Source organism: Natator depressus, chromosome 24, assembly GCF_965152275.1.
Source record: "Natator depressus isolate rNatDep1 chromosome 24, rNatDep2.hap1, whole genome shotgun sequence".
In the NCBI taxonomy this organism is placed as follows: domain Eukaryota; kingdom Metazoa; phylum Chordata; order Testudines; family Cheloniidae; genus Natator; species Natator depressus.
Genome location: NC_134257.1, coordinates 4885668 through 4909048, shown reverse-complemented (window position 1 = coordinate 4909048; position 23381 = coordinate 4885668). Strand labels below are relative to the sequence as shown.

General features: G+C 48.5%; 1 protein-coding gene across 7 annotated transcripts in view; it reads left to right on the top strand.

Annotated features, from left to right (window-relative positions):
- The window catches only part of MEF2D (myocyte enhancer factor 2D), a 169537-nt gene that overhangs the window by 83176 nt on the left and 62980 nt on the right, over positions 1-23381 (top strand). For 6 of the 7 annotated variants that reach the window (XM_074938697.1, XM_074938696.1, XM_074938695.1 and 3 more), the window contains one exon: positions 15218-15500. In XM_074938697.1, the coding sequence (XP_074794798.1) occupies positions 15447-15500 (54 nt within the window). In that variant the 5' untranslated portion in view covers positions 15218-15446. The remainder of the gene's footprint in view (positions 1-15217; positions 15501-23381) is intronic. The other variant, XM_074938694.1, reaches the window with a different exon arrangement.

Below are 23381 nucleotides of genomic sequence, written 5' to 3'. Positions count from 1 at the left end.
TCCAAATCCTAATGAGAGGTTGGCTTTTGTCTGGAAGCAGGAGCATTTTTCTCTTGCAAAAGTCTTGTTTACTTTTTAAATACTGACTATTGTACCTCTGACTCTTCACGTTGCTGTCCAAACCAAAATGTTTCCCTTTATCAGCTTTAAACATCCTGCTTTCGTTGACCATCCCCTGCCCCTGGCATTGTAGGGCGTGGCCCCCAATCTGCCTTCATTCAGTATCTCATCAACTTGATCAGGTTCCCACTCATTTATCTCCTCTATGAGCAGTGCCAATTCTTTTAGTCTCTCTTCGTAGGAGAGATTTTTCCAGGCCTCTAATCATTCTTGTCTCTCATCTCTGAGCCCCTCTTAATCTCTCACTCTGCCCTGCTCCCCATACCCCTGATGCCTAGGCATGGTACGAATGACAAAAGAAGGGCTCTGGGCAGGTTACAACTTTGCGCAGCTCCGTTGCACGGGTTGCAGTTGGGAAAGCAGGTTTGAGAGTCGGAGGTCGGGAGACTCTCAGTGACACAATTCACCGGCAAGACAAAATCTCTGTTTTGAATACTTTGCACGCCTGGAGCTGCCTTCCATCGACCGGTCTCAATGTGCTTTGCAAACATTCCCTTTTTAAGACTCTCCATGCCCTTGTGGATAAATGTTCTGCAGATGAGGGATGTAGTGGCAAAACTAAGCGTTCTGATTCCCACTCCCCTCGCTCTTAACTACTAGAATCACATGTTCTTCCAAAGCTGGGAATGGAACTGAATCCTTTGCCTTAACTACTAGACCATATTCCTTCACAGACCTAGGACTAGAACCCATGGGTGTGCACCATGCTCAGCTCTAACCACTAGACCCCATTGCTACATTGAAGCAGAGGCTGCTGAATATGTTCCAGAAAAAGTGAAGAAGGCTGAAAAGAAATTAGAAGAGAATCCATATGATTTTAAAACCAGTTACTTATCTTCCATTTTCTAAGTTCAGGAGTCTATGCTTCTGCTATACCAGGCCAGGAGGACCTCAGTCTCTGCAACTGGTGCAAAGAGGGCCGATTTAACCACTGGTACTTGTTGTGACAGGGGAACACAGGATCTGAAACTTAAGGCTTTCTAAACACACTGAGGCTAAGATTTTCAAGGGAGCCGACTCATTTTGACTGCTTCAGTTTCCAGGAGCTCAGCTGGAGAGACCTGAAAGGGGTGTGACTTTCAGAAAGGGCTGAGAATCCACTTCCTGAAAATCAAGCCCCTTAAAGCATCTTCAGTTGGGCACTTGGAAATAACAAGTTACTCTGAGAATCAGGACTAGGTTTTCCAGGAACCCTTTAAAAAATGCACTTGTCTGCACAAATTCTGTCGCTGATTTGAGATATTAAAGTTTTCTTTTCGGGAAAAAAAAGATTACAGGTCAGTTCTATTAAAATATTTTTTAAAACAAGAAATGTCATGGTATTACTAATAATATTGAGATGATTAAAACGGAAAGGGGTTTTAAAACCCAAAGTGACATTTCACTCTCTGTGGATTGTTCGCTTTGTTACATTTGAGTGACCTTGAACAATGAAATAAGGCTGGGCAGTTTCTAGTCAATTTCACTTTGAGCCTTTGAGCTCACTGTCCTCGTGCGGGGTTCTGAGCATCCCCTCTGGAGAGGGTATTTTTGCATTAGAGGAGGTTCAGGGACAGCCTGGAGACCAGAGTGATTAGGAGCATGGAAAAGGTCCCATGAAGAGAGACTGCAAAGATAGGGATTGTTCCAGTGTTGTCAGCCCTAAACTTTCAAAAAAATCAAGTCACTCTCCTCCCCCCATCAAATCATGAGTTTGCCTTAAAAATAATGAGCTCTTAAAAGATAAATAAAACTTAGTTTTTTATTTGCCTTCTAGTTTGGAAAGTGATGAGATGTACAGAATAATAAATGGTCCAGAGAAAGTGGATGTGAAATTTCTATTCACCGTGTCTTGTATCATAAGAGCAAGGGGACTTTCAATGAAATTGAAAGGTGGCAGATTCAAAAATGATGAAAGGAAATACTTTTCCCCATAGAATCCATTGTCCAGTAGTAAGAGACTTGGATGAGATACAAACCCACTCACTGAATTGCCCGCTCCCTAAACCTGGGAGAATTGGATCAAGTGGACCCAGATTCCTAAGCACCCCTGCTTTTGCAAAAATATTTTCCAGCAGAGATGATTCCCCTTCCTCCCCCCCCGTGCTTTGCCAATTGCAAACTCTGCTCCTTCACCCGTCTCTCCAATTTAAAGCAATTTAGCTGGAGTCGGGTATGAATTACTCAGTGCAGAGTTAACCAGCACCTGCTTGTATTTAATTGGCATGTCTGTTAATTGCTGTGATAGTCATTCTTGTATAATAGCGAGGAGGTGGGAGAAGCGATTCTGGAGTTCTCTGCTGCCTGCATTCTCTAACGGGTTCCACAGCCCAAGTGCTTTGCTGTGTGCCTTGCAGAAGGGACCCACCAGAGATCTATCACCTTCCTGAGTTGATGGTTATGTACTGGGCACCCTTTAAAGGACCTAGGTCCCTCAAGCCGGTGGGCTGGCTGTATAGGTCTCTTCTGAACTGTGCAATTATTTGTTGTCCAGTAGCGCCTAGACGTCTCAACTGAAGTCAGCACCCCATTGCGTGAGGTGCGGAGGGACTGCACAGTGAGAGAGGTTCAAATCTAAACAGCCAAGAAAAGAACAGCTGTTCCCACCTTGCATGTGGGGTGATGAGACGCAGACAGGGTGAATGGCTTACCCAAGGTCACATGAGGAGTCTGCAGGAGACCAAAGAATTGGACCCAAATCTCCTGAATCCCAGCCCGGTGCCTTAACTGGAAGCCCATTCTGCCTCTCAGGAGACAAATTTCAAGTGCAGGCTGGGAAGTCAAGGCCTGAACCAAAAACCTGGAGTGGAATCCTGGACGTCTGGATCAGATCTGACCTTTGCCTTACGCTGCCAGATTCTCAGGGGGCCATATCAATAACACATACCTCCTCTATAGGGCATGGCAGCTAGAGATTGCAACGTGCTTTACAAAGAGGCCCCTCCACCCATTTGCAATCCCAGTTGTAGTCCATGGGGGTGTGGTGTAGTAGGATTGGAATGGAACTCAGGAGAGCCAGATCCTGCTTCCAGCTCCGCCACTGACTTGCTGCGTGGCCATGGGTGAGTCACTGCCCCTCTGTATCTCTGACTTCTATAGCCACCATCACTGTAGTGTTTGAGCACTTCACAATTGCCATCTGCAGTAGGACAATCCCATTTTACAAGGTAGGTCGTCACGCTCTTGAGCACGCTAATGCTACGGTAATAAAAATGGTCTGGGTTGGGGCTCTGGCACGGCAAAGCCGTGCCTAGCGATGGGCGAGCGGTTGCTACGTATCTTTGGAGACGGTCTGGAAAAAGCAGTCGGACTCGTGCGGAGCCGCTGGCGTCCCTGACACAAGCGAGCGCTCGCCAGTCAACCTGCCGGGGCAGTTCTCAGCGCCTTTCCTTGCCTCCGCTTGCACCAAATGGCATGAAAACCCGGCGAGTGAGGGAAGAAAAGCCGAAGAGCTGTGGCCTGGTGATGGTTGCCGTGGAGACCACCTCATCCGTAGCCATGTCTTAGAGTGTCTGGCTCGCTTTGTGCCCTGCGCTCAGAGCCGCGAGATAAAGGCGATAGAAAAACGGTGGCGGCAACGGAACGGGGATAAATTCAGGCCGGTTGGAGTTAGGCTAAGGAAGGACTGGTCCTAGATGCCAAGGCCAGGAGGGCCCATTGTGATCACCTGGTCCGACCCACTGGATAACACACGCCACAGACCTTCCCCAAAATAATTCCTACTGACTGTATGGGGTAGTTCCTTTGCGGGGCTCTAAGGACCCGGGCCCAGTTCCTGCTCCAGCCATAGATTTCCTTCTATGACTTAGGCTAGTTACATAATCTACCCGGTACCTTTGTTCCCCATCTATAAAATGGAAATAATGCTTGCGTCTCACAGAGGTATTGGGAAGGGAAGAAAATCTGTCAATGATCGCGAGGATCTGGGATGCTACTGGGATGAAGGCTAGATCTTGGATTGTAAGCACTTTAGGGCGGGGACCGTCTTTTTGTACAACGCCTAGCACCATGGGGTCCTGGTCTGTGACTGGGGCTCCCAGGTGCTACGCTCATATAAATGAAACCAATTAATGAATAACACAGCTATGTGCTTGTGTAGCGTGAAATGGCAAAAGTTATGTATCAGGACAAAGCTGATCTCTCTCAACTTAATAATAATATTCATTATTATTAATAAAATATTATTTGTATTGGGGTAGCACCGATTGGCTGCAGTCAAGGGTCAGGGATCCATTATCTTCTGCACTTTACATCCACCTAGGAGGAGGCGATCTCTGCCCTGGAGAATTTACAATTGAAGGACAGCACAAATCAAACAGTGGGTTAGGAGGGGATAGTCCTGTGGTGTGTTAGGTCATAAATCTTCCCTCTCTGATAGTCATTTTTCATTGGTCCCTTGCAGAGAAAGGTCAGCATTGTTATCCCTATTGTACAGATGGATAAACGGAGGCACAAACAGGGGAAGTGACTTGCCCAAGGTCACCCAGCAGGCCAGTGGCCAAGGCAGGAACAGAATGCAGGTCTCCTAACTCCCACTCTCGTGACCTATCCATTAGACCTTACTGCCTCCCGTAGCTCACGAAAGCTCATGCTCAAATAAACTGGTTAGTCTCTAAGGTGCCACAAGTACTCCTTTTCTTTTTTCTTTTTACGAATACAGACTAACACGGCTGTTACTCTGAAACCTGCTCTCTCAGCAATTCTTTTATTTCTGTTGCCTTCATTGCCCTGTGTCTTGGGTAGTCATTTGCACTGGTGTAGAAGGCAGTGTTTCCACACCACTTGGCACTGGTGTCGATGACTGCATGAGGTGCGGGGCGCAAGGACCTCTCACTAGATTTCCTTTGAATGCAAGTACTGGCCAAAAGCACCTGTTGTGGTTAGTCTAAGCAGCCATCTGGTCCAGCCACTTGAAAGAACAAGTGGATTTTAAAGTGTGTGTAAATCAACCAAACTGCAGCCTCACTAATGCAGGTGACTTGTCCCTTCTCTTGGCCAGCTGATCACCCACACGCTGCTCTGCACCGACTGACCATCGCTGCAAGCGAGGGCAGGTCAGGCTATCTCTCCCTCCCTTTGAAATAGCCAGGCAGATGGGTGGATTTTCAAGTATCTTTAAGAACGTGTCTGTCAAGGGCTGGATTATTCTTTACTGACATCTTCACCTCTGCTTGGATGCTGAACTCAAAATAAAGCCCACTGCAGCTTTGGGAGCTGTTTGCCTGCAAGTGGCTTCCTTTCTTTTCTATTCAGGTTCTTCTTACTGCATTAGAGCAGCATCTAGAAGCCTCCTTGTACTAGGTGGATCCCATGCAAGGTCACTTCACCTAATTGATTCCCTTCCCGTGCAGGGGCTTGGGCCATTGGCACACCTCAGTCTCTCCTGTTCTCTGCCTGGGGCACACATCCATTTAGTCTCCTAGGGACTGAAATGCTATAGTTGAACTCAAGTGATTAGGCTCGATGTAGGGGAACGTGGGTGAAACGTAATGGCCTGTGATACACAGTAGGTCAGACTAGATCAGTGGTTCTCAACCAGGGGTCTGGGGCCCCCTGGGGGGCTGCAAGCAGGTTTCAGGGGGTCCTCCAAGCAGGGCCAGCATTAGACTCGCTTGGGCCCAGGGCAGAAAGCCGAAGTGCCACCATGCGGGACTGCGGCCCGGGGCCCCACCACCTGCAGCTGAAGCCAAAGGCTGAGCAACTTAGCTTCGTGTTGCCCCTGTGGTATGGGGCCCTGGGCAGTTGCCCAGCTTGGTACCCCGTAACACCAGCCCTGGGTTTTATATGCAGAAAACCGTTGTTGTGGAACAGCTGGGCTGTGAAATTTTTATAGCATGTTGGGGGGGAGCTCAGAAAGCAAAAGGTTGAGACCCCCTGGACTAGATGATCTAATGGTCCCATCTGGCCTTAAACTATAGGCAGTGGGTGGGTGCTGCACAGACACCTAGTGAGAGACTGTCCCCGCCCCAAAGAGCTTACAGTCAATATAGCCAACTGGTAGGTGGGGAAACTGAGGCAGAGAGTGGGCATGTGACTTAGCCAAGGTTACATGGCAGAGCTGGGTATGGAACCCATCTCTTCTAACTCTCAGGGCAGTGCCTTATCCACTGCCATTCTTGCTGCAGTGATATCTGAGTGGCTGCTGGCATGACACAATTAACATCTGTCATGTGAGGTTAATTCCTCCTTTCCTGTTTTTTCATTGATGTGGATTGATCTGGACGGGGTGGTTCCTTCCACTGGTCTCCTGTGTTTTCTTTGCCTGACCATTCGTCCCTTGTTTGTACTTTGATCAAGGGCTGCTGCCCTAGGGTCTGTGTCCCAGGTGAAAAAGCCCACTCGGCTCTTAGATACCTTTTCCATTTCAGTCATGGAACAAATGCTAGCTAACGGGAGCTGTCGCGTGCTCAGCACTTCTGAAGATCAGATGGTAAGTGACTTGCTCCCAGGATGATACACTCAGCCAGTAGCACAATCAGTAACTGCACTCAGGAATCCTGACGTAGGCTCTGTGCTCACTGCTAGACAATACTGCCTGAGGAAGGCAGGAATAGCACCCAGCGTCAGTTCTACAACCCAGAAATCATGAGTCCTTGCTTCTGCTCTGACTGCACCCCCTCCCAGACCTGGGAAGAAAAGGCATGTCAGTTTCCCCCTGTTCTAACCGCTAGACAATGTTCCTGTCCAGAGTTGCAAATAGAAGCTGATGTTCTGGCATGCCCCTTCCACCTGCTCTAATCTCTAGTCTACAGTCCCTCCCAGAACTGGGGATGGACCCCAAGGCTATGTCTACACAGCAATAAAAAACCCCTGGCACCAAGTCTCAGAGCCTGGATTAGCAGGCTCAGGCTATGGGGCTAAAAATAGCTGGGGTAGACACCGAGGCTAGAGTCCAGGCTCTGAGATCTTCCCTCTTCACAGGGTCTCAGATTCTGGGCTCTAGCCCGAGCCCGAATGTCTACACTGCAATTTCGTAGCCCTGTGAGCCCGAGTCAGCTATGCCGTGGGGCTTTTAATGCAGTGTAGACAGGGGTGCTGGAACAATTTGTATAGTGGGGGGTGCTGAGAGCCGTTGAACCAAACTGTAAACCCTGGATATGATGGAAACCACTTCAAGCCGGGGAGTGCGGCAACACCCCCAGCACCCCTAGTTCCAGCACCTATCAGTGTAGATGTACCCCAAGAGTCTATGGCAGCTGGTTTCCTATGCTTCCTTTCTGGAGGAAGCTCCAGGTTCCTGTCCTCTGCCCAGTCCACTAGGCTACACTCCCTTCTTCAAGGTGGGAATAGAACCCAGGCATCCTGACTGACTTTGGCTCCGGACACTGTGGCTTCACGGCTGCTCCAATATAAACTATGGGTTTAGAACAGTCGGCTCCACGTTCCACACCTAGACAGATCTCCGTTTCTCTCCCCTGCCTTATGACAAACACGGCATATGAGAAGGCAGGATGAAACCCAGCAGCAGTTTAGCGTCCCGGGGCTGCGGGGCCTTGATTGGCCTGTCAGATTTGGGAGCCTCGTTTTTCTGCCTCAGGGGGCCTCAGTGTTGCTCATTATTGAAAAAGGGAAGAAAAGGCAAGGACTGTGAGCAGCGACTGCCTTGCAAGTCATGCCCTTTGTATCAGGGTTAACCCAGCTCCATTCGTTGGCAGCCGAATCTCACAGTGGATCTTAATAACGCCTCGCTTTTCTGAATCCTTTTTTTCTCCCTCTCAAAGGTCTGTATTTGTCTTGGGCTATTTTTTGTTTGTTGGTTTGTTTGGGGTGGAAAGGAAACATTTTGTAAAGTCACTGATTCTTTTTCTTCCCCATTGCGACGGTCACAGAAGCAGTGCAAAAATGTCTTTTCCCTACAGCGTTGTTTAGTGGTTAGAGGAAAGGACTGGCGGTCAGGATGCCGGGGGAGAGGGTTGGTTCATCCAGGTCAGGAAGGCCTGTTGTCTAATGGTTAAAAGAAGGAGCTAGTTGCCAGGACTCCTAGGTTTTCTTCCAACGTTGGGAGGTAGTGTTGTCTAATGGTCAGAGCAGGGGACTGGGATCCAGGACTCCTGGGTTCCACACCCAGCTCTGGGAAAGAATATGGTCTAGTGATTAAGAAGGTGACCTATATTATGACTCCAGAAGGGGAGTGCTGTCTACCCCTGCCACTGCTACTTTGTGTGACTTGGGGCAAGTCACTTATAACTTGATTTTCAGATGTGCTAAACATCCACTGCATCTGCTGTAACTCTGATAACTTCAGTATCCTTTCTTTTTTTTAAATTCTGCTGAACTCTTGGCCTCGATAATACCTTGTTGCTAATCGTGGAACAGAACACTTGTGGGGAGCTCCTATTGACTCTAATGGTGCAGAATTAGACCCTGAGGCCTAAAACTCCAAATATGACCATTCTGGGTGCCATTTATGTACCCATCATCAGGTGAGTGGGGCTTGCTTTTCAGAAGTGTTAGGTACCCTCAACTCTGGTTGACTTTTGGGGGGCTGCAGGTACTCAGCACTTCTGGAAAATTCAGCTTAAGGTGGCACCTAAAATCACTGCCCGGTTTTGAAAAGAAAGAGCTAGGCAATGTTGCCAACTTGCACATTTTTAATGCAACATATAATTAACTTCTGGAACTCACTGCTGCTGGATATTATTTAGGCTTGCAGTAGCCATATGCAAAATAGGATTAGACATTTATATGGATAATAAAGACATACACACTTATATATGATAGGATCAAACATTTACAAGGGATGTAAATATTGATGCTTCAGGGCAGAAAGTGCCTAGGGTAGGAAGAAATTTCTCTCAGGAGCAGATTATTACATATTTGTACATTAGCGGGTTATTTGTATCGTCCTCTGAAGCAGCTGGTGCTGGCCATTGTTAGCGGCAGGATGCTGGGATAATGGACCAAAGGTCTGATTTGTACAGCAGTATGTTGTGTTATTTCATACACTTGAGCAGAACATAGAGCCCTCTCAGCCTGAATGCTTTGTATTTCAGATGAAGGAAACCAGAAAACAAAGGAAGAACCAACATAAAGTATCCATGATAGAGTAATCACTACAGATCTCTCTCACCCCCTTCCCCCCATTAATTACTAGGTCAGATAGTTTCTAGGCCTAATTTCTAGGCTGATATATGCTAGCTGAGGTCCCATTATGTATATTTCCAGCACCGGGATCCTTCCTGTTGTGATATAAACTGCTAGTAATATACCACCTTGAGTTGAATGAAAATTTTCCTTTGAAACCCTTTTTTTAAATAGCAAATACCCTTGGAGTAGGAATGTTTCATGTTTTGACCAAAAAAGAAAAAAAAAAAGAATTAAACTCTTTGTTTAATCTCAATGGGGAAAAACCACACAAACAGCTCCACTTTTTTCACTTTCCCCCTGGGGGCCGATTCATGGGACAGATCTCCTAGCTGTCTAGCTGAAAGTTTTATCTTCTAGACCAGTGGTTTTCAAGCTTTTTTTTCATTTGTGGACCCCTCAAAAATTTTGAATAGAGATGCGGACCCCTTTGGAAATCTCAGACATAGCCTGTGGACCCCCAGAGGTCTGCGGACCACAGGTGGAAAAGCTAGATTCTAGACCATTCTTCTTAGCTGGTTAGACCATTGTCCTGATCTGATGGAGCAGGAAGTGGGGTACTGGGCTAGAGAGCCTCATGGTATGATTTGGTACTGCAGAAGGTGAGCTACTGGTGGACCAGTGATTTCTCTTGGTGTGGCAGAAAGTGGGATACTGAGCTACTGGTCATAAGAATGGCCCTACTGGGTCAAACCAACAGTCCATCTAGCCCAGTATCCTGTCTTCTGACAGTGGCCAATGCCAGGTGCCCCAGAGGGAATGAACAGAACAGGGAATCATCAAGTGATCCATCCCCTGTCACCCATTCCCAGCTTCTGGCAAACAGAGACTAGGGATACCATCCCTGCCCATCCTGGCTAACAGCCATTGATGGACCTAACCTCCATGAATGTATCTAGTTCTTTTTTTAATGATCCCATATGGTGTGTCCTATCTTATCATCATATAGAGCGGGCCCCCATCTCACATGATCATATCGGTCCCACTTCCCTTTTGCTGCCGCTCTTCGATTGCCAGAGCACTGCAGCTGCACTGCTGTTTATTAACGGCACAGGGAAAGGTGCATACGTTTCAATAACGAAAGAAAGAAAACCGGGGTTCAGCTGGTAAATGTCATTTCAATACAACTTGTCCTTGTAAAGAACCTTGGTACTGGGGAGGTAAAAGGAACTTTTTGTTGCTTGTATGTCTGTGGCCTCCTGTGAATACGTGTGTCTTAGGCTTCCGAGTGTTCTTCTTTCATGGAAAATGAATAGTGGGTTTCGGAGAAGAAATCTTCCCCCTTGTATGCTTTGGTACCTGAGTCAATAGGACAGACAAAGAAGCCAATTCCTGCTGCTGTGCCATTTATTTATGACATTATTAGCAAATGTGATTTATAGATATCCATATACCCTTGATACCAACCCTTGTACCCAGAATTAAAGTAGCTGATGCAGAAGAAATAAATTGGACACTGGCAAACTTCATGGCAAGCTTATGAGGCAGGGAAGGCTGGGATTGCTTGGTTTTTGGGGGTGTAGACTAGTGATTAGGACAGGGGGACTTGGAGTCCTGGGTTTTCTTCTGGATCTGGGAGGGAGTATGGTCTAGTGTCAGAAAAGGGGCCTAGGAATCAACACTCCTACTTTCTCTTCATAGTTTTGGTACAGTAGAGCAGTGGGTAAGTTGCTTGGCCTCACTGTTATCTTGTGGCAATGAGTTCCACAGGTTAATGATGCTTTGTGTGGGGGAAAAAATAGTACTTCCTTTTGTCATTTTGTGTGGTAAGGCTGAAATTGCATTGGTGGAGTCCTTGGAGATCTTAGGATAAAAGAGCGGGGACTGTATTTATCTCTGTACAGCACCTACCACATGGGTCCTGATTCTGATCCAGGCCCTCAAGTCACTGCTGTAATACAATGTAATATTATTATTGCTGTTTTTATTGCTCCCTGTAAAAAGAAGCAGAGGGAAAAGCAGATGCACAAATTTCATCCCCATCTTCCCTACCAAAACGTCACATTTTCAAGGAAAAATTGTAATCTGAATGTTGAAATTTGAAAAATGTTCTCCTGCTGTTGTTACTGTCCACAGAAAGGAACTGTGCGGGGCTCAAAACCCAGCCAGGGAGCTGACGCTTGGGCTGAAAAAGAAGCTGCCAAGAGCTTTTAAGGTTGATGTGGCGAGCAAGAACAGCTCAGCTTAGTTGAAAAATGAAGAGCTGCCAACTTTGCAATCCTATTGCATGCAGCTTAGACCCACTCCCTGCTGAGACATGCTGTCTCTTGGGGCTGCTTGTAATGCTAGGCAGCTTGGTGCTTTGCCTTGCTGGGTCACTTCAGCCTCCTCGAAACAACCTCTGAAAAGATTTCTGCCGGTCAGGTCTCTTTCCGGGGCCATTTAGCAGGTGAAATTCACTGCTGTGCTGAGGGCTAGTAGTAAGCGTGGAGAGGAGAGGCAGGGTGGGCTGTGGGTAGAGCAGCAGCCACAGACCTGGGCTTAAGTCCCTGCTCTTCCACAAACTTCCTGTGTCACATTGGTCAAGTCACTGGGCCGTCTCAGTTCCCCGTTATAAAATGGAGAGGAAAGCACTGCCCTACCTCACGGGAGTGTTGTGAGGATAAACACAGGAAAGATTATGAGATAGGGGACATCAAAATGCCTCCAATCGCCTTATGCTCGGACTTTCCCGCGGCAGCATTCTGCCTGTGTGCTACCGAAGGCAGGATCACGAGCCTGAATAAACCAATGAAGTGCAATTATCCCCTTTATACAGATCAAGGAACTGAGGCCCAGAATGACTTGCGTGGTGTGCCTACATTGCAGCCTGGGGGTGTGATTGCAGGTCAGGGAGACATACCTGAACGAACTTTAGCTCGCTCGAGGAGCAGAGCCGTGGAGCCGTGGCAGGTGGCAACTCAGGGGACCTCACCAACAGAGTAATTACCCAGGGATCCAGGCGGGTTTGTATAGCGCAGGTGTGTCTGTCGAGCTGCAGTCGCATCCCGTGACTTTAGTATAGAGACATACTCAGGAGTCTCTGTCAGAGCTGGGACCCAAATTGCCTAAAGTCTAGTGCTTTCCCCATACCCCCCCAAAATCCTTCCTCTCCTTGTCACAGCTGATACCTGTCTCTTCACTGCATGCAGCGCTGCACACTTGGTCCCAGGTTTCCTGGAGCAGGAGGAATAGCTAGCTATTGTTATGGTTTTGTAATTGGGAATGAGTTGAGTTTTGCACTTAAAGCCGGGATTCCCTTGCTTGGTGATGTGTGAAGAATGACAACACATCTGCCCTCTCCCCCCCGCGGGCCCCCCCCCCATATTGCTGTGCTTGCTTTTTCTGAGGACAGAATCTTAAACAGAAGGATTTAAAGAAACACAGACGTCAAACCAGATTGATCAGAGCGCTCCAAACCCAACTGGTGTTAGTAACAGAAAAACTCCAGGGCAGTCTTGGCTTCTTTTTAAAATTTTCTCTCTAGTACCCCTTAAGAAATACCTTTCCGTGTCAGCTTGTTTTTTGGCTGTTCAGGTACAGATATTTTAAAAACGCAAAATTGAAGAGTCACTCAGAAAGCGGCAAAGAATTTAAATGACCCAGGCTAATGACCGGCCACTTGACTTCTTATGTCTTAAAAACCAAAAAACAACCGCCTTCCCCCTCCTGCTTTTCCAGAGTGTCAAAAAGGAACAGAAATTCACTGGTTTATTATGGCCATCTTACCCATCCTCACATGTGTACAAAAATGCTTCCTGTTTGTGCCCTGGATGGTTCTCTGCTCTCTCAACAGGCCTGTGGAACTTGTGGCTAAGATATGACCCTGGATTCACTTCCCCGCTGTATCCCAGACTTGCTGCACAACCTGCAGCCAGGGTTTGAGTTGCTCAGTGCCTGTGATTCGGGGTATTTTTGAAAGTGCTTCAGCTCCCAGCTAGGCACTTAATAAAGGACAGATTTTAAAAAGGGCTTAGTGCCTACTCTCCACTTCTACGCTGCTCCATTTGGTGCCTGAGTGAGACCTTAGGTCTTATGGAAAGCTGGCCATGAATCGCTCTGCGCTCCTGTAAAATGGGTATAATATGTCCTGGTGTCAGTGAAATTTCCATTTGCTGTAAGGCTCCTTTGTGCTGCTCATCAGTGCATGTGCAGTGGACCCAGTCATTTAACAGCGTCATCATCAGCCAGGTGGAGAGCTGGTAGCCCACCGTCGAAATGAGTCACTGGGTGCTCGACAGTGATATGTGACAGAGTCTGAAGTGAGCAGCAGCATGGGTCATTCAAAAAACTCCATTTCAAGAGATTGGCCGCACAGTTGCCCTGTCCCGCGGTTGCTGGAGAGGTATAAAGGGCCCTTAGGGTAAATAAGATTCAGCCCCAGGAGTTCTCCCTCTCTTGCACTGTTGTCGCTGTGTCTAGTTAGACTGTAAACTTTTTTGGGCAGGGATTGTGGCTCACTCTGTGTATGTAGGGTTGCCAGGTGTCCGGTTTTCCACTGGAGAGTCCGGTCAAAAAGGGGACCTGGCAGTGTCCAGTCAGATTTACTGACTGGACACAAAAAGTCCAGTTAACACAGGCAGAGGTGGGGGAGATGCAGGGTCATTAACCCTCACCAGCCCCAGCTCAGCCAGGGGTGCCTACTACCTGCATCTTGTGGGCAGGCAGGCTCTGAGTCAGGCTGCAGCTCCCATCCCAGCCCCGGAGCAGAGGGAGCCCAGCTGGGGTGGGGAGTGGGAAGTGGAAAGAATCGAGCTGGGGGAGGGGGAGAGCAGTGAGTGATGGGGGGAGAGGGGATAGGAGCCAGCGGGGGGAGGGGGGGCCTCAAGGGAAGAAGTGGAGAAGGGGGCGGGGCCTGGGGGAGAGGCGGGGCAGGAGGGTCCTGTTTTCAGAAATTAGAAAGTTGTCAACCCTATGTGTATGTACAGCACCTGGCTCAGTGAGGCCCCTGGCTCAGTCCCGACCCCTAGGCCTTGCACGCAATAAATAATTAAAATGCAAGGAACCACTGCAGGTGAATTTATGCCGAGTCTTCATTTGTCGGCACGTTGCCTAGATTTTTAGACAATGATATAAGAAATACCTTGGTTGGACAAACAGATTGGGTTAAGTTAGGCAGTCTGGAACCTGCTCTAGACACGGGTTTGGTCCTGGTATAACTGTGGGTTCGAGGGGTGATTTTTTTTTTTAAACTGATATAGTAATATCAGTACCGGCGCGAGCACAGACTCACTCACACTGGTATAGAGGAGCCTTGCACCAATATAGCCTAGTCCCCTTCCTGTATGGCAATGACTACATCAGCGTCTGCACTTTTCTACCAGAATCGCTGCATCTACACGCAGTATAGGACCATAGAGTTAAAGCAGTATTTAGGCAAGGCCTAGATTGACCTCCCACCCCCCTGAGCAGTGTAGTTAAGCTGAGTGTCCGTCCCCCGCCAACTCCCCAGGTGCAACAAGGCTGATAGAAAAATTCTTCCATTGACCTAGCAATTGCCTCTCGGAGAGGTGGGCTAACTACGGGAAGGGAAATCCGCCTTCCGTTGATGTAGGAAGCATCTGCAGTAGGGTGCTACGGTAGCCTAGCAGTGTAGAAATGAACTCAGACACAGTGGTGATGGGCATGGTATAAACAGAGAGAGAGAGCGAGAGAGAGATTAGCTGCTCTCTGTTACCAGAGTCAATGTAAATAATCTTAATGCAGTTGTGTTTGCCCTGAGGCTAGGAATTTTGCTTGGAGTCCTCTTTTTTTGGTGGTCATTTTGCTGGTGAATTTATTTTGATTGCAAGCTCCTGGGGGCTGGGATGGTGTCTCACTATGCGTCTATGCAGCACCTAGGACAATGGCGTCTGGATACCTACTGGGGCCTCTAGGTGCTACCATACTTTGGCTCAGGGACTGTCTTTTTGTTCTGTTTGGACCACCCCTAGCACAATGGGGTCCTGGTTCGTGACTGAACTCCTAGGGGCTACAGTAATACAAATAATAATAATTAGAAGGCTTTGCTTGAAAAATGTTTTAATTCCTTTTTTTTTTTTTGTCTCTTCACTAGGTTTCCAAGCAGCCTCTGGAGGCCCAAAGCACCTGGAATTAACCAGACGACAGCATAACATGAACTGAGAAAAAAGCAACCTGGATTTTTGTTTGTTTTTTTGGTTTTGGTTTTAAAAGCTTTTACATAACAAAAAAATTCTTTCATGAAAACGTTTTAAAACAGGGTTATTTTTCCCCTTCCCCCGAACAAGAAAGTCGTCCCCGTACGGTGAGGATTTCCGGAGAAGATGGGGAGGAAAAAGATCCAGATCCAGCGGATCACGGATGAGCGAAATCGACAGGTCGGTAATTCCTGATTTGATACCTTTTGTAGGGCTGATTCTGCCCCTCCCCCCACCCCAATTGATGCTCAAAGACCAAACTCCCATTTATTTGTGCCTCAGTTTCCCTATCTGTAACCTGAGGATAACGGCCTACATTTTCCAAAGTGATGAGCGATTTTGACTGCCCAAGCTGAGACGCCTTAAAGAGGCTGATGTTTCAGACCGTGCAGAGCATCTGCTCCCTAAAAATCTTCCTTTAAAGTGTCTCAAGTCAGGGCAACCAGAATCACTAGTCACTTTGGCAAAGGTGGGCCAGTGACACGTGCCCACCTTTATAGAGTGGTTTGATCAAAAGAGCTCCAAGGAGGTAAGCCAGCCTGGTTTGCACCTGGGGAGTTTTAGAGGTACAGTCCCCAGCTCGGTGCAGAGCAGTGGCATTACTAAATAGCAGTTCATTAATGCGAAATCAGGGGCTAGATGCTGCATCTGGAGTTCTCCTCTTCGAGCTCAGCAAAGCTTTTCCACTGAAACGTTTTATTCCAGATGGAAAATGCCCCTTTTCCCCCCATCCTCGGGGGTTGTGACCTGGCCCAGTTGGGTTAGGCTTGGAGGCTCCACCATCATGATGGAGGGGCCACGGGGCCAAACCTGAGCTTTGCTGCGACCCCGAACGCCAGGTTGCGACGGCACTCAGTTTGGAGGGCAGCGCAAACTGCGGGGTGGGGGTGAGGGGGAAACTGTCCCTTTTTGCCCCCACCCTCCGGCTGGCCCCATCAGCACTTTTCAGAATCGGGCCCGTGGTGTGCATCTGGAGTATCAGTCTATCCCCTCTCAGCTGCAAGATTTTGGGCATGAGCATGTGACACCTTTGGCTCTGCCTGAGTTTTAGGGTGACCCTGGGCTTGGCTTGCTATGGGCCAGCTGACATCTTGACCAGAGCACAGGGGACTGAGCTGCGGACCTCTCAACCTCAAAGCTTCGGCTGCTGCAGCCTGATCTGAAGAGCCAAAGGTCTGTGATTTGGAGCTGTAACACTGTATATCCCCTGTGGATTGAGCACAGATTGGGGGTGAGGGTGTCGGGTTCGATAATGATCAGCCCATAATCCATCAATCTTGCCGCAACATCAAAAGACTGCAACTGTCTCCGCTCAAATCGATGGGCGGGGGATTGTCATTTTCCCTGAGCGTGGACGGCATGGTCGAGATTACATGGAGGAGGAGAAACAATCTCACAGGGGATGAGTCTGCACTAGCAGGAGGATGGATCAGATAATGGGGATCAGATAATCAGCCAGGCCTTTCTTTCTGTCTCTCAAATAAGAGGAGCAGCTCTTATTTATAACGAGCAAAAAGTACCACCATCTGCAACATGCCATGTTGATGGCTGTACTTGTCAGCAGTTCTGTAGCTAGCATTGGAGATTCTTCAAGTGGGCTGCTATGGGGAAGTTGTGGGTTACTGCTGCAGCAGAATTCTCCTAACCTTCAGGGAACACCCTCAAAATTGTGAGGTCTTAAAATTAACCCACCGTGACAGATGCCCTATTGAGTAGTTCTTACCTTATGGATTCCAGTGGGTTTGTTACCTTGGTGGCAATCCGTGGGATGATGTTTTGTTTAAAAGAAATGCCTCTGAAGCACATTAAAACAAATAAATAAAAGCCCTGGTGTGCATATTCTGCGTGATAAAAGCTCGGTGAGGGAGGATGGGCCGGTGCTTAGAGCTGGGGGCAGGGAGTCAGGACTCCTGGGTTCCATTTTCTGGTTTTGGAGAAAGTTTGGTCAGGTGGTCAGGGCTGGGAAGCGGGAAGCAGGACTCCTGGGTTCTATTTCCCATTCTGAGAGGCTGTGTGGTCTAGTGGTCAGGGCTGGGGAATGAGCGTTAGAAATCCTGGGCTCTGCTCCCAGGTTGTCTAATGGTTAGAGCTCGGGGGACGGGCAGTCAGAATTTTGGGGCCTGTCTCCAGTTATGGGAAGAAGTTTAGCTTAGTGGCTAGAACGGGGTGGAGTTGAGACCTAGACTGCCGGGGCCAGATTTTCCAAAGATCCCCAGCTCCCGACACACAACTAGAGCGACTGAGCACTATTGAAAATCTGGCTCTGCTTTCAGTGCCTGAATGGCCTCTGTTAATTGTGTCACGTAACGCACGACTGGAAGGTGCTTCGAGGCTACGGTGGTACACATGGGATAAGGACCTCTATAGCTTAGAACAGAGATAGGCTTTTTGGAAAATAGGACCTCAGCAGTGCTGAGAACTTGAAGAAGCCTAGCTTCAAGTGACTTCCCAAGGTCGCATGGGACAGCTGTAGCAGAACCAGGAACTGAACCCCTGTGTCTCCTGCAATGAGAAAGGTGCTTCTTCTGAGGACCACTTTGCCTTCCTTTCAAAGCCAGCCTCCAGTCTTGCAATGTGGACCTCAACACCTGGGTGCTCTTAGCCTGGGACAAGGTCGGACGGTGCCGCAGTGGCACCCCCTCGGACTGAAAGATTCCAAGAGCTCGCCGATTGGAGAGACACGCGAGGCGTAAAGGTGCAAGCAGCGTGCTGCTCCAATTGCCTTCACCTGCAGCCATTCTGGATGGGGCTGCAGCCCGAAATTGGTCTTCGGTCTCATCTCTGGGCCCACAATCGGTCACTGTAGCTTCTCCGTCAAACTCGATGGGAGATTCCGCATCGTTCCTAACCCAGCGCAGGGCTTTTGCTGCTAAAAGAAAAACCATTAGCACTGCAGCGAGTTCCTTCCAGGAGCTTTATTGTTCCACGGTGAAACAATAGAAAATTGCAGGTTTTCTTCATTAAAGTTTCACTTGGGTGGGCAAAGGTGCGGGGGGGTGGGGGGCGGTGGTGGAATATTTTTGAAAGTATCCCACTTGCTCAGGGCAGTGTTTATTTCCATAACGAGCAGGAAATGGTGCATTAGTGATTATTAAAGGAGCTGGAGCTTTTTTTATTGGGGCAGCACAGCTATCTGGCATGCCAGCGCATTGCTGAATGCCGTACATGGGCGGAAGGTTAGAACATATATAAAGCTGGTTATTGGAGCTCTGTTCAAAGTTAAAATGAATGGAAAATATTTAGTAATCCTGGAGTCCGAAAGCCTCTTCTAGCCCTGTTTTATTACCTTTTAGGAAAGGAAAGAGTGAATTTGCTGCCAAAGCCCAGGGTCCAAGTGAGCTGTAGGTTGAGGGCCGGGCGCGGGTGGGGGGGTTGAGCTGCTATATGCCATGTGAGTTCCTTTAGTCAGGCTTTGGTGAGAAGATGGTTGGGACTGGAGGAAGGTCTTGAGATTAAAGCGCTGGAGTAGGATGTGGAAGATTTGGGTTCGGTTCCCGGCTTTGTGCACTGACTCACCGTGGGCAAGACAGTTAATCCTTCCGTGCCTCAAATTTCCCAATCAGTAAAGTTATTGTACTCGACTCTAATACCCAATTGCCCCATTTCATTTAGTGGCAAAGGAACACCAGGGTGAGATGGCCTACTGCCCAGCGCAATGGCCTGGGGTTTATGAGACCTGGGTTCTATTCTCAGCTGTCCTCCTGGATGATCTTGGGCAAGTCGTTGCCCCTTTCTGTGCCTCAGTTTCCCCAGCTGTAAAATGGGGATTGTCCATCCCTGGTCCGTCATCTTATACATAGATTGTAGGCTCTTCGGGGCAGGGACCTTCTGTGTTTGTACAGCGCCTAACACCACAGAACCTCAATCAGGGACTCCCTCTTTGCTATCATCGAATAAATAAATAACTATGAGGAGAAGTTGTAAAAATGAATGAGGAGGGGAATATCGGCTCTCGGACTCAGTTTCTCCCGCCTGCCTGCCTGTCACCTTAGTGAAGTGCTTTTCTCGGCTGAGCTTGTGAAGGTTGGGTGGGGAATAGAAGACAGCTGTGACAGTCTGGTTCCCACAGGAGCTACTACTCAGGGTTGCCAACGCTTGCAATTTTATTGCGAGTCTCACAATACCTGGTGCTTTTTTCAAAGCTCCAGCTCCTGGAGTCAGGTGATTAGGCGAGAATATTAGCTTGCTTTCTTTTTTTAAAAAAAAGTACATTTCTAACTCTCACGATTGCAGAGAACAGCTTGGGAACATGACCCAAGTGTGATCCAAAAGGCTCAGAAACCAGAAAGCCCAGAGAAAGTGCCTTTTTTTTTCTTTATAGCTCACGATTTTTAAGCTTGGATTTCCAGGGGTGCTGAGCACAACAGCCTGAGCTGAAATTGACAGCGCTGCGGATGTCCCCCGGGTGACTAAGAGTCACTTTTGGCTGTATGCACTGGATGCCCGACCACCGGCTGTCATGCTGACCAATACCATGTCATTGTCTCCTTGTATTCCCCCATCTTCAGTATCCATCTGTTGTCTTGTTCTTAGGGTATGTCTACATTGGAGGTGAGATTCCCGGAGATGTACTGGCTCGAGCTAGTGCCTAAAAATGTGTCGGCGGCGGGTACATACTTGGACGGCTACCTCAAGCTACTACCCGTGCTGCGAGGGGGACACTGCTATTTTTAGGTGCTAGCTCAAGCAGAGGGGGAAAACACCCCTCCCAGCTCAAAGGTAGATGTACACTTAGATTGGTCAGGAACTGTCTGTTCTGTATCTGTACAGCATCAAGCACCGTAGGGGCTGGGTCCAGGCTCCTAGGTGTTTGGTAATATAAAAGCAACTGAGATCATGGCCCCAGTGAGCTAGGCGCTGTACATACCGCAAAGAGATCCCAGTCTAAATAGAGAAAGCGGGGGGAAATGAGACCCAGAGAGAAAGTGACTTACCCAGGAAGTCAGTGCTGGTGCTAGTACCCGGGTTTCCAGAGTCTCCGCTCTGGTCCCAGTCCACCAGGTTACGCCTCACTCCCCGTAGCACCTCTCTCCTCCACCTTCCTTCCTGCTTTGCCACAGCACCACCAGCAGGAGAGAGGCAGGCAGCTTGGGAGCCAACGTGAGGACAAAAAAGAAAAAAAAAAAAAAAAAGGGAATCTGGCAGTGGGATTTATAGCTACTATAAAGGGGCTAATGGAAAAAGAAAAAGAGAGAGAGTACAGCATGTACATGTTACCTATAATAAAAACACAAAGTGGTCTGATACAAAGAGAGAGACAATTGACGGCTTGAGAACATCTGGCTGGAACGGTTGCCTGGGGGCGAGTCAAGGGGCGCCTTTATCTTTCCTGCAGCTCTCTCTCTCTTTTTTTTTTTTCATCTTGTTCTCCCTCTACCCTCTCACTGTAATCACAAACATTTCTAATGGGGATGCTTCTTATCTGACACCGCTCGGATCGCATAAAGACCCCCCCCCACACACACACACACCCACCCCCCCGCTTTGAACCACGCTCTTTGCATGATCAAGGAAGGTATCGGTTGGCTTTTAAAACAAACCCAGCAAAACCCTCTCAGAGCCAGGAAGTTAACGAAGCAGCAGAGCTGTTTAATTGGTCATCTAAGCTGGCTTCGGAATCAATTATTTCCCCCTCTCCTTCCCTTGCCCAGCAAGGATGAGAGGAAAGAAGTCGCTTTTGGAAGAAAAAAGCAAGGCTCTGGAAGACAGTGGGCCTGATCCCCATCTCGTGTAGACGGGCTCAGCTCTGTTGAGGTCACGGGCTCTACACTGATGTAAATCAGCACAGGATGTGGCCCATGTTCTGTTTAGGTATTGGCCTTAGTACCAGAACCCCTCACAGACCCAGGTTGTGTGGCCCAGTGGATTGGGTGCCGATCTGACACTCTGAAGACTCATGGACTTTGAGGTAGGGTCATTATGATCCTGTCGTCTGACCTCCTGCATAGTCCAGGCCTTAGAAACTCAGCCCGAATCAAGCCCTTTATCTTCCGGCAGCACTACAGTGTAACTTTAGAAAGAAATCCAGTCCCAATTTCAAGGCTTTGTGTGATGGAGAATCCGCCACGTTCATAGCTGAGACCTGGCCAGCTGAACCCATGATCAGAGGCAAGCACACAGCCCTCTGATCCAAAGTCAGACACCTTATCCATTAGGCATGGTCCTGGGACCTGCAGCCTGCTGTTGGCCCTGCTACAGTCTTCCTGTGTGACTGTGGTCATGTTACTTAATGTCTTCAGGCCTCAGTTCCTCATCAGAAAAACAGAGATAATAATCCTACCTTTTCCTGCCCTTGTCTGTTTCGATTGTAAGATTTTCAGGGGAGGGGCTTTCTCTCACTATGTGTATGTACCGCCTCGCAGAAAGGGGCCCTGATTTCACTTGCAGTCTCTAGGCGCTAACAAAGGTCCCACCTTTCTTCCATCATTTCTCTCCCCTCTATTGTTTCAGTTCAAGGATCTAAACCAGTCGCCATGCAAATGGGAGCTGCAGGCTGCCATGCAAATGTAAACAAACTGTCTGGCGGCCTGCCAGCAGATTACCCTGGTGGGCCGCAGGTTGCCCACCACTGATCTAAACTGTCCACAGGGATGTGTTTTGGACATAGCATGACTATGGAACTGGCCGAACTAGTTGCGCGGGACTGACTCCAAATGTTCGATTCTCTCTGGGGTGGGGTGGGGAAAACTGGCTTCAATCCAAAGGTCTGCCCTGCATCCTTAGCCCATGCGTTGTGCAGCTCGGCTGGTAAATTTTCCATCCCCGTCTCCACAGAAAGCTTTCCTGAGGTTCAGAGAGGGGAGAATCTCTCCTCTCTCATGTTGCTAACCGGTAGTTAAGGAATCTGATGCTGCTGAATTATGCATGTGCTTTCATACCATGGCTCTGCCTCTGGAAATCTAGGTCTTCCAGTTAAAGCTGCTTTGCATGTGGGATGTCTCTGCACATGCCTGTGTGTGTGTGATGTGTGCTGTGTGCTCTTTGCTGTGGACATGCTTGCTTGCATACCAGCGCTACTAGCTCCCAGCAGAACCTGACCTCACTGAGAACTTGCAATTTGCCAGGTTCTTGGATTGTCGTTGTTTAACATTTCTATGGCTGTAGCACCTTGAGTCCAGGTCCCATCGTGATAGCAGCTGTACAAACACATTACAAATGCCCCAAAGAAGGTACAGTCTAAAAGCGTTCCCAGGCACTCACCCTTTTCTCAAAGATGACTGATCCGTCATTATTATAGGTATTACAGTAGCACATAAAAGACATAAACTAGACCAGACTCCATTTTGCTAGGGTGCTGCATGCACAGGGAGCAGGACCAGCTCTAGGCACCAGCAAAGCAAGCACGGGCTTGGGGCGGCCCAATTCCAGGGGCTTGGGCAGTTGTGTTCTCAGAGCTTGGGGTGGCAAAAAACCTAGAGCCAGCCCTGACGGGGAGTAAGGCATGGACACTGCTCTGCAGAATCCTAGAATCTCAGGGTTGGAAGGGACCTCAGGAGATCATCTAGTCTAACCCTCTGCTCAAAGCAGGACCAGTCCCCAATTTTTGCCCCAGATTCCCTAAATGGCCCCCTCAAGGCTTGAACTCACAACCCTGGGTTTAGCAGGCCAATGCTCAAACCACTGAGCTATCCCTCCCCTCAAGTTTATGATCTGAGCAGAAAAGGCAGATCAAGGAAATATTTTACAGATGGGGGACCTGAGGCCTGTAGAGATTAAGTGACTCATCACAGGTCACACAAGGGAGTCTGGGACAGAGCCATAAATTAAACCCAGCTCCCCTGAATCCAGCTCCAGAGCCTTGGCCACAAGACCATCCTTCCTGTGGGGATGTTCTCTGGGGAGTAACCAGTGATTCCGCTCCCTGTGCAAATTTAATTCATAAATAATCATTGGCCTCTGCCGTGTAAGGAACTCCAGGACACTGGGGCCCTGATCCAAAGTCCAGCATGTCTGTGGCCGAGTTAAAACCGAACAGAGGTCTCCTGAGAGCTAGTCTGCTGCCTTAGTTACAAGACCAATCTTCCTCTCTTGTGCTGTGTCTGTCTTGCAGGGACCTTGCCC